Source organism: Eubalaena glacialis, chromosome 6 (assembly GCF_028564815.1).
Source record: "Eubalaena glacialis isolate mEubGla1 chromosome 6, mEubGla1.1.hap2.+ XY, whole genome shotgun sequence".
NCBI lineage: Eukaryota > Metazoa > Chordata > Mammalia > Artiodactyla > Balaenidae > Eubalaena > Eubalaena glacialis.
In genome coordinates, this window is record NC_083721.1 from 127,740,246 (window position 1) to 127,752,085 (window position 11,840).

Consider the following 11,840-nt stretch of genomic DNA (forward strand, 5'->3'; position numbering starts at 1 on the left):
TGTTCTTTTTCTCTGCTGGGGACTTTGACTCCCTTGGGTTCAGCTGGGCTCCCTCTCTTGCTTAATCCCCACTTCCTTTCCAGAAAGCGTCGGCTGTGACACTTCAAGGAAAACTGAGTTTATCCTGCCGCCTCTCACATGGCATTTGGATTTTAAGTTCACTCAGTCATTCAACAAACATGTGACACCTGTTCCATGTCACATGCTTTTCTAGGCTCTAGGGATACAGATATGAGTGCGAGAGGCCACTGGTGTTCCAGGCATGCATAAACCCAATGATACTGCCGTGTGGAGGATGCTGGGGCAGGATGAGCATGTGGCCCACCTCTGTCTGTGAAATGGCAACTTCACAGTTGCCATTTATAGGGTCTTAGGCATTAGGCAGTGATTTATAGGGTCTTTATAGGGTCTTAGGCATTAGGCAGTGATTTCAAGACACGTCAACCTTCTGTGGCCTATTCTAGAGGTAAGGTCCTCCCCATGAACAGCTGACTCTGCAGTGATTTGATGGGCTATAATCCTCTCCAAATTTTACTCAGCAGTGGGGGTGACCAAGTCATGTTTCTTAACATAGCCCTGGGTCCACAGTAAGTTGGATCTCTGTGGGTGGTGGCACAGAGATGTGCATTACAGTAAGAGAAACCCTCGGGTTCTGGCAGACCATGAGAACAGGACCACAGCTGTCTCAGTTACCACCGTGACTAGGATGTGTAGAGGTGCTAGAATGGTGTTTGTTGAGTGAAAGCCATTCTGTCCTGTTTTCTAACATCTTTGGGGTGAAGGTCAGCAGTATTAGTCTCTGGCCTACTTTCTGAAGCCCCCATTTCCTCTGCTCACCTCCTCCCTCACACTGGCCCAGAAGGGATGGAGAGGCAATACAGATGGGGGCTGAACAGGAGACTATCAGGATGTGATTGCAGTGGTGCTGAGAAATGCTCCCTGCCCTCTCCACGTGCAAGCCCTGCTGTGACTTAGGGCCCCTGAAATTCCACGTTACGCATTAATTCCTTTGACTCTTCAATAGTTACTCACTGTTAAAAGAAATCTGAATAGGAAATTCCTTGCTTTATTAGGGATTAGTTAGGCTTCTTAGAGCTGAGTCTGGAGAGGTAGGATAAAAATGTCTTAGATGAGGGGGAAGAGGGAGCACCAGGAGAAGAGAAAAGAGAGAGGAGACCAGAAGCACTACTCCCCGCCAGATGCTCCTTACAAATAAAGCAGCTTTGCAAGAGCTGGTCTTAGAACAAAGTCAAAGCAAGGTCTCTTTCAGGCACTATATTTAAAACTAGCTACTATTTATTAAACGTTTATATAGATCCAATCCATACATTATCATGTATCACACATATGGATCATATCTATATATTATCATACATTACATATAACTTCAGAAGAGGAAGATGTTGTTTCCATTTATAGATGAGGACACTAAGGCTCAGAGAGGGTAAATGACTGCCCAGTGTCACACAGCAAGTAACTAGAAGGACCCAGGGCCTGTCCCTAATTCTGTCTAACTCCAGAGCCTATGTTCTTAATTGCTCCGGTTGCCCTTCTCAGTCCTCTGTGACACCAGAATCACCGGGAGTACTTAAAAAAGAATCCAGCCAAGCTCAGGCCATGGGTCCCGCCTTAAGAAAACCCTCTAGGAACCAATGGGGGCTTCCATTGGCCTGGCAACAGGGCTCCTGTAGGCTTTCTTTAATATAGGGGCTTCCCTGGTGCTGTTCCCAAATTGAATGTGTCAATTGACAAACAATGTTTCTAGGCATGGAGCAATTGAGAAATCAAGGTATTCCTGAAATATTCATGCTGGTGAGAGGTCCTGGGGGACATATTTAGCAAAGTCTGTCTCTGACCCACTTCTGTGTCCAATGGGACCTTCCTGTGCAGCTCAGCGGAAAGCTGCCCCCTTGTCAATCTGTTCAGGCCTGTTTGTATGGACACTGAAATTTCTGACAGGGGAGAGGCTGGGTTGATCTGGAGCACGCTGGTCACTTGACTCTAGGCCACCACGTAGGGAAACAGACCACAGACGTGGTGGTGGTTCCCATTGTTTTTCAATCTCTTTATCTTTAGATTCTGGTCACTGTTTAGCAGAATAGGTTGTCAAATGAATGTTGTGGAATTAACATGGGCTTTGGAGTCAGAGAAACCGGCTCTGCCATTTACTAGGGGACTTGCGCCAATTCCTTCTTGGAATCCCAGTTGTCTATCCTGGGGGGGAATTTTAGTTCCTGTACTGTAGGATTATGGAGAGGATTAGACATAAGTCTTCTAAAAGGCCCCGGTAAAGTAGGCCTCTGTTCAAGGAAGCTATTCCCAGGGGCAAAGAGCCTAAAAGGATCCCTGAGATCCTCATGTCTAACCTGGTGGATATACACCCAGAAATTATTGGGCTCTTTGCTGAACCCTGTAAAATATCACTGTACTGGGTTCCATCATGAAAACCTGAGTCAGTTTCCCTTATAGAAACGGTAGCTGTATTATATGTAGCCAACATAAAATAACCATGAGCAGGCATGCAGAGGAAAAGCAAGTTGTTGACTAGAACATTATTGGCTATTTCTGGGTTTTCCCATTATTATGTATTTGCTACCAGTTCATTTACTGTGCTGCTTGCAACTTCAGGGGAAATTTAAAACTGAGGTAACTCTCAGCATCGACTTTATTCTTTTCCCCTTTAAATTGGGAAGACACTGAAGAAATCCATCTTTAGGGACAAAACACCTTAGAAAGGCTCACAGAACTTCAGGATATTACAGGATCAAGCTCTTCGTTCTCCAAAGGAGGAAATGAAGCCCAAGGTCATGAAAATTATAACCAAGATTATAGAATCTTTACGTACTTATTATGTGCTAGATCATTTTTTGCATGCTTCAGTTAGAGTATCTCATTTAATCCTCACAACCACCCAATGAGGGAAGAACAAATTGTTCAGGGAAGAACAAATCTGACATCGTATTAGATCTGTTCCTTTTGCTTGAACCTTTGTGCTTTGTTAACATGTGCTTAGTCCTGCAGGCTCTGCACCTTTTGTAAAAGAATGTTGCCTATAGCCTGAAATATACAGGATAGCTTATTCTCAAGGCTCTCATCTTTAAAAGTCCATTCACACAGAGATAAAAAGTTGCATAACAGAGAATAACATTTGTCTTGGAGGTTTGCAGGAACATCGAGACCTGACCTATGTGGACAGCTGCAAGAACAAAGGATACAGACACCAAGAAGCTTGCAGCAACCAACCTGACCCCTCCCTCACCTTGCCTTTAAAAGTGCTTTGCTGAAACCCCTGCAAGAGCTTGGGGTTTTGGGGGGCAGGAGCCACCTGTCTCCTTGTCTGACCCTGCAATAAATCTTTCTCTCCTCCACTCTCCAACCTATTGTCAGTTTGTTTGGCCTCACTGTGTGCCGGGCACACGAACTTGCATTGGGTAACACCATTATCCCCATTTTATAGATGAGAAAACCAAGGCACAGGGAGGTTAAGTGGCTGGCGGTAGTTGCCAGATGTGGATTCCAGGCCACTGACTTGCAACCTGGCTCAGTGTCTCCCAGGGCCTGGACTGCCCCACCAGGTGGAGGTAAGGCTCTCTCTAAACAGATCCTCCCAAATCACCTTCCCCATCAGTTCCGGAGCTAGGAGTAGTGGAGGGAGAAAAGGGGACCAGGACCTGCTTTGAACTTGGCGATAGCGCCGAAGAGCGCGGCACCCCTCTCGGAGCAGGCATCGATGAGGCTTATGGTGTCGTGGCCATTGTGTAAGGCAGTCTTGCAGAAGCTGCAGAGCAACTCGTCGTCGTTCCGGCAGTACTCAATGATGCGGCTGGACGGGTGGTGGATGCAGATCTTCTCGTCCTGGTCCTCGGTGCTGGTGTCCACGAACACGTGGTCCTGCATGGTCACGTCCGAGTGGAAGGTCTTGAGGCACTCGTTGCACAGGTTGAGGCGGCAGGTGACGCAGCGCTTGTAGGCGATGCGCTGGCTGCGGCAGACCTGGCAGACGATAGGCCCGCTGGAGCGGTCGAAGCGCCACTTGAGGTAGCCATGCTGCTGCATGTAGCGCTTGGTGAGGCGTCCGCGCAGGTAGTTCTCGGGCAGCTGCATCTTGTGGCTGTAGGGCATGCAGTGCGAGCGGTCGCACACGGGGCAGATGAGGATGAAGAAGTTCTCGGTGACCTCGGCGTGCTTCTGCAGCTGCCGCAGGCACTTCTCGCACAGGCTGTGGTGGCAGGGTAGCATGAAGGAGTGCAGGCGCAGCCGGCTGCAGATGGGGCACGACAGGTGGCTGACCAGGCTGCTGTTCGCAGGCATCATCTTCACCTCATCCAGCTGCGTGTCGCTGCTCCCAAAGCGCAGGGCCGTCTTGGAGCTGCAAGGGGAGGCAAACACGGGACCTCAGGAGGAGAGCTCCGTTTCTCCACCTCGGAAGGAACCCGGGTGTCACTGAGCCGCCTTGTGGTGTGATGGGGGGGGCATGGCTGTGCCGGGGTTGGGGGGCGGAGCGGGGGGATGGTGCCTGGGTTCTAAACCCGCCTCCACCATCCTTTAGCTGGGCGACGCCAGGTAAGTTAATTAATCTCTCTCTGCCTCTCTCCTCGTTATAAAATTAGTACTCACCTGATAGAGTTTCTTGAGAAAATTAAAATTGAATTGAATACCTGCACGGCCTTAGAGCGGTCCCTGGAACACAGTAAGTGCTATACAACTGCTTGTTATTTTTTGAGCAAGAGAAAAACAGTCCAGAGGGGCCTGTCAGCTGGGTCTTGGGGTTCTGTTGGCCCTGGATAATATCACAGAACACCCACAGCAGACAAGGCCATTCTGGGACTGTGATTGAGCAAAACAGAAACAAGACCGCTTCTTCATGTTTGAACTCAGACAAAAGCAAGAACATTGTCCAAACCACAAAAATGATCAAACATCCCCTGTCCTGGTTAAGGACAGTGACTGCTGCTTTTTCACCAGTTGCAGCATCAGGCTCAACTCTGTTCTTCCCACCTTCTAGGAAAGATTTATTAAGATACCCAATAGGAGATTTACCCCTGTGTCCTCACCTAACATGAGCCTAAATCCTGTAATAACTTAGTGATGCCTTCTTACGGAGACACCTCACACTTGCTCATGGTGTATCTCTCAGTTTTTGCACTGGGCCAGTAAATCCAGCCTCCTCCAACTACAGGTGTGTTCTTGGTGGGTTTTGCCTAGAGGGCACTGACATCCTTATTATTATTGTGTGTGAGATGGAACATAGAAGAAGATGGGCAAAGTGTTCTTCCCAGGACACCAGGAGGTTAGTTCCCCAGCCAAGCCCAGAACCCGTGTGTTCTGACCACCAGACCTCAACTGTGACTTAAGGGGCTAGGTGCTAGGGGCAGGTTGCACATGGTGAAATGCGCTGCTGTAGAGTTGCACTTTTGAGATAAGTTTCTTTACCTCTCTCATCCTCAGTAAATCAAAGCTCACAATACTACTTCCTTCATGAGGATTTTAAAGTCACCATGAGATAATCCACGATAAGTGCTTAACTGCCTGGACATAGTAAGCATTCAATAAATGGCCACTATAATGACTCCCCTCTGTTCCTAGCCAGCTCATGTCCACAGCAGGGGAAAACAGTGGTCAAGTCTACGAAAAGTATGTGCTTGTATGGTGTGTGTGTGTGTGTGTGTGTGTTGAATCTTTGTCTAATATCTGAGGCTGATTTCATATACTGTAAGAACTATGGATGAAGTAAGTACATACTTGTAAAAATTCAAGTGCATGTTCTAAGAAGCTACAGGGCAAAAGCAGTTTATGAAAATAAATGAATTAGCCATGGGGATGGAGGTATAAAACGTACTTATTTGGACCTAGAGTCTGTCATACAGAGTGAAGTAAATCAGAAAGAGAAAAACAAATACCGTATGCTAAAACATATGTATGGACTCTAAAAAAAAAAAATGGTTCTGAAGAACCTAGGGGCAGGACAGGAATAAAGACGCAGATGTAGAGAATGGACTTGAGGACACAGGGAGGGGGAAGGGTAAGCTAGGATGAAGTGAGAGAGTGGCATGGACATATATACACTACCAAATGTAAATAGATAGCTGGTGGGAAGCAGCCGCATAGCACAGGGAGATCAGCTTGGTGCTTTGTGACCACCTAGAGGGGTGGGATAGGGAGGGTGGGAGGGAGACACAAGAGAGAGGAGATATGGGGATGTATGTATATGTATAGCTGATTCACTTTGTTATACAGCAGAAACTAACACACCATTGTAAAGAAATTATACTCCAATAAAGATGTTAAAAAAAAAACATACTGATTTTGTGACTATTCCTATCCCTTCTGCTCTGTTTGTATTAGTAATGTCTAGGGGTTGAGTTTGACATTGTGCCTGTGTTCTCTTTTGCTTTTGCCTTCTTGCAGTCCCTATATGCCCCTGGATCCTTCCCCATTCCCTTGGCCAGAGACCCAGGTCTCAGAGCCCAGGCAGCCAAGGGTGATACTCGAACATGTTGGAAGGGAGTGGCACCATGGGGACAGTGCCCGTTATGGAGACTCAGGCACCTGGAAAAGCTCATCCCGTAGAGATTTGGATGCTGGTGTCCAAGCCTGCCAGACTCAATGTTCTCAGCTTTGGTCCTTCTCTGCTTTCCCAGCCTCTCTGCTTTCCCCTGCTCCAGCGTTGAAGGGATCATCTGGAGGGGGAGGGCAGATGTATACATGATAGCTGGGTGGACTTCTTTAGTTTGCTAAGGTGGGACTATGAGAATCAGTGTGTAATATAAAGGGAGACAGCATGAGAAATCAGAAAGAAGGAGGGAGAGAGGAGGGTGCTGGGGAAAGAGAAAGAGAGAACAGGGAGAAGAGACAGGTGTTAATGGCCCAGGGAGTTGGGGTGAAGGTGAAAAAGGAAGTGAGGAAAAGAGATGAGTAAGGCAAAGAGGGATGAATGAGATCAGAGTGAGGCAGGATGAGGAAGATGCTGAGCAGGAAGCAGTGGTGAGGAACAGGGGAGGCAGTGGTCCAGACACCAGGAGAGAGGCCAGGTTGGAAGATGAGCCTCAGTGTACCCAGCGCCAACCCCCTGACACTTGCAATAGCATCTCTGACCATCATCAGAAAGCCTCAGGCTTGGACTTGGGCATTCAGTGGTCATGATTCCATGCCAAAACCATCACCAAGCCCAGCAGCCTTGTCTTTTTGTTGAGATAACTGGCCTCTGCTCCTCTGTAAGGCGGCAGCCTCCTCCCAAATTTAGGCCTGTTCCCCTTGTACTTGGGTTCCCATATATCACCTGGCCAGTCTCCTGGCTTCCCTTCTTGTTCCCTCCAGGCCATTCTGCACTTTAGCATCACCTGGGGGCAGGAGAGTTTTTAAAAATTCTGATGCCCAGGACATACCTGAAGCCAATGAAATCAGAATGTCTGGGAGTGGGGGCCGGGCATCAGTAGTTTTTAAAGATCCCCAGGTGATTCTAATGCAAAACAAAGTTTGGGAGCTACTGGTCCAAGCATCTCCAAAGCACCAGTGTCATCCTTCCCCTGTTGAAATGGGCTTGGTGACTCTTCATTGCTGATGTGCAGAAAATGGGGCAGTTGAGAGGAGAGAGGGGTGTGAGAGTTACTTTCTGCACCTTAGAACTTCTGCACTTACATCCAGAACCCCTGGGTTCTCTGTTCATGCAAACACCACACGAGGTCCATGAGCTGAGAGTAATTTTTATTAACCAGCTGCAAAGTGCTGAACTGCGAGAAAGATCATACTCTTGCCCTGAATTCACTGACCCTTTGCTGACAGAATTGTTTTTCCAGCCTTGAAAGGCTTCCAACCTGCCTCTCATATTTCCGCCTCTCCAAGTGCTGTCATCTTAGAGTGCTGAGTTTTGGTCTTTCGCCTCTAAGAAGTCTGCCTCTGCTACTCCAGACGCCCCTCATGTGTGATATAAAGAGAGCGCCTTGGTCAGGGCAGGAAGAGGCTATGCAGTGCCTGACACAGAGGGTTAGTGCCCTAAGTGAGAAATTGAGACCCTCAGTGCTGTGACTTCTGGGTAGGAACAAAGAGAAGGCTGGCAGGAGTTCATGGCCACCTGGGGTACTTACACAGGCCATAGGGGTGGAAAGTGGCCTGTGGAAGTTATTGCTTTTCCAATGAGCGTTGCAGATATCAAGGGTTCAGAGGAGGAAGAGCAATTTATATTTTTATATCACATAACAGATTTCAAAGCAATATTAACCCCCTGAATCATTGCAGGTACCATACTCTCCATTTTGCAGGACAGCATTTTAATTTAAGCACACAGACTCTGGGTTCAAATTCTGACTGCATCTTACGAGTTGTGTGATCTTGGGCCACTCAACCTCTCAAATGCTCAGTTTCTTCACTGGCGTGATGGGCATGAGGTAGGGGTTACCTGGGGTCACGCACGTGGTTCCCGGCAAGTTGCTCACGCACTAAGTATTAGCTATTAGTATTTTGTAGAGGTGAGAGTGGTGGGGTTCAGGAGAGCTCAGCGCTCACTCACACAGCTGGGGGAGCTTGGATTTGGAACTGAGGTCTATACTGATTAGTGACTGTTTAGGACACGTACACTTAATTGCTACAAAGTGGTTTTTTTTTTTTTTCTTGCAGTTGAGGTAAATTTTATTGCTACGTTTTGAAACACAAAAAATATTTAAAATAATAGCACCATTGAATATATGTTTTTACTGTTACATTAAGTGCAAAACAGACTTTATAGTATTTTTTAGCTCTTTTTTTCTTCTAGTTTTATTGAGATATAATTGACATATAGCACTGTATAAGTTTAAGGTGTACAACATAATGATTTGATTTACAAATACCACGCAGTGATTATCACAGTAAGTTTAATGAACATCCATCAACTCGTACAGATACAAAATTAAAGAAATAGAATAAAATAAAAAATTAAAAAAATTTTTCTTGGGCTAAGAACTCAGGATTTATTCTCTTAACTTTCATATGTAATTGACAGCAGCATTCATTATATATATCCTGTTGTACATTACATCCCTAGTAACCTATCTATCATAACTGGAAGTCTGTACCTTTCGGCTGCCCTCATCCAATGTCCCACCCCTACCCCCTGCCTCTGGTAATCACACATCTGACCTTTTCCTATGAGTTTGTTTGTGTTTGAAGAGTAATTGACCTACAACACTATGTTAGTTCCTGTTACACAACATAGTGAGTTGCTATTTCTATACATTTCAAAATGATCACCACGATGTCTAGTTACCAACTCTCACCATACAGTGACTCTGTAATATATTTGCACCAAGACATATTGTAACTAGAGTTAATTGCTCCCAAGTTCTTGGCCTCCCTTTTTCAGATAAAGAGGTGGAATCGGGGGCGGGGCTGCTGACCTGCCCTGTCCCCACAGCTGGCAGGGGGCCCCCCAGTTTTCCTGAGCCCCGGTGGCCCGCGTCGGGCGCGCGGCACTTACGAGGTACGGATGCTCTGGAGGCGGCCCTTGCGGAACGTGATGGTGGCGTTGCGGCAGCAGCGGCTCTCGTAGTAGTGGCACTTGAGGTTGCTGCTGGCTGTGCAGCAGCACTTACAGGCGGGGTCATTGGCCCAGGAACAGCAGCACCAGTGACAGTTGGGGTTCTCGGAGCAGGTGCAGTGGCAGCACTGGCAGTCGCGCTCATCCTTGTAAGGGCAGGGAAAGCAGGTGCAGTTCCGCTCCGAGGTGAAGAGGAACTTGCAGCACAGACACGAGCATAAGCGGGGACAACACCTCTGCCATGTACAACATGGAGAGCAAACACACATGGCAGTCTCCATGGCGCCTACATGATTGCCACCCGCTCCCTGGAGCTCTTGGTGCCTCCTCTACCAGGATCCTGCTGTCAGTTCTCCCGCGGAGGGGGTCCCTCCTCCCCCGGATGAGGCAGTCAGCTTGGAGGTTGTAAGAGGTTGGCTGTTGTGAGGCCTTCACAGGCGGTGTCCCTGCTAGGAAGCTCATGGGCTGGCATTTACATAGATCAGCTCCAGGCCATTTGCTTATGTCACAATCCCTGTCTCCCCACCATATCGCACCATACAGGATAGGAGGGAGGGTGGGATCTGGGGGGTAGCGGCAGGTGGGCTAACAGATACTCCCTGCTTCCAGAGGACCAGCTCCAGAGGAGTGTCAATGAAAAGAACATCCTGTCCTGTATCACACTTTGGGTTACTGGGTGGATTTCAGAAGCTATTTCTCTTTGCTTGGTCCTTTTCCTGCAACTTGGGCAAGTTGACTTCAGGGTATGTCTTCATGGGCTGAAAACCTGGGTATGATGCTTTGAAAAATATAGACTGACATGATATTCCTCTCCTTGGGCTTTTTTTGTATTGCTAGAACTCTTTATTTGATGAACAAAGTGCAGTGTTTACAAACAATAATGCCATATATAAAGGGAATCACCATTTGGAGAAAGAATTAAAGGAAAAACAGATATAGGTTCTTTAAGGCACTTCTGTCAGTAGTGATTGAGTTTGTCAGTTGCTGCATAGTCACTGCTGATTTTTATGAGGCTTCAGGCGTTAGTCACTGTGAATGTTTCTTGGCATTTTTTGCAGCCTCATGGGGTTAGGCTGAGACTCAAGCTCTGTTTCCTACACCCCTGTCCTCTTCCCCAGTCCTATCTCACTGTACCCCTTTTATCAAGAGGCTGGAACTCTACATGAGACTCTTTATCTCTTCTTTTAGTATATGCTCAGCATCTCTAGAAATGACCTTCTATTTTAGGAGAGAATTTTGCTTTCCACTTTATGCAGCTTGCAAAGATTGAAAGAGCAGAAATTTCATTATCATACCATATATATGATATGAACACTGTCTTATTTTTTTCCAAAAAGAAGCAGAGGTGGGAGCTGAATTTGGCTGTAGGAATTTATTGCATAATATATTATCTCTCCCTATGATTATCACCTTTATAATAAGAAAGAACATTCACTGAGTGCTAACTGTTCCAGCCACACTTTGATTTTAGATTCCTACAGATGAAAATTTTGGATCATAGGCTATGTGCTTTATTTATGTATTTATTTATAATTACTAAATTGCTTACTTAAATGAATATGACAGTTCATACTGACAGCAGTGGTGTATGACAGACACTTTTTCCCTACATGTTTTCTCAAACAGAATTTTATCAATATTCTGTTCTCTAGGCACAGAGGTTTGAGTTTCACTCCGGAATTTATTTTCATCATTGGTCTGTGCAAGACTTCCTCTTTTTAAAAAGAAAAATAAAATTTTTATTAACACCAAGGGGGGAAAACTGCAGTGGGGTGGGGATGGTGGTGTGCTGAATTGGGCGATTGGGATTGACATGTATACACTGATTTGTATAAAATTGATGACTAATAAGAACCTGCAGTATAAAAAAACAAACAAACAAAACAACTAATACTAAACTTACATTGGGTTATTTGTATGGAAATATGTTAATATAAATGTTTCAGACATTACATGAAATTTCTAAAAATCTTATATGTTCTGGTATAATGTTATAAGTCATAATCCTAGTTATTACTTTAAAATGTATATCTCAGAAATAACTAATTTTCTTGTCAACTGCATTATTATGAACTTTCATCAAATCTTTAACTGTGGTCATTTTTAAGTCTTTTGTCATTTACAGACAGTTCTGGGTGTACTCTGATGCTTTTGCAAATATGTTCCTATAAAAGGGTTTCATCTTCAAGAAATTCATGGAAAAGACTCTGACAAGTACAGGTTTCTGGTAACTGACTGTACTGCTGAACTGAATGAATAAGCATTTTCAGAACTCTAATGAAAAACTGATGAACTCATAAAAGTGCTAATAAAAGATCAAGATAAAAAA

The 11,840-nt window shown here is 45.8% G+C and overlaps 1 protein-coding gene across 1 annotated transcript in view; it reads right to left on the reverse strand.

Annotated features, from left to right (window-relative positions):
• Positions 1–9,792, reverse strand: part of TRIM42 (tripartite motif containing 42) — a 30,916-nt gene extending 21,124 nt beyond the window's left edge. The window contains exons 1-2 of the mRNA XM_061193625.1: positions 9,452–9,792; positions 3,672–4,369 (exon numbers count right to left, since the gene is read on the reverse strand). Of these exons, the coding sequence (XP_061049608.1) occupies positions 3,672–4,369; positions 9,452–9,792 (1,039 nt within the window). The remainder of the gene's footprint in view (positions 1–3,671; positions 4,370–9,451) is intronic.
• Positions 9,793–11,840: the final 2,048 nt, after the last annotated feature.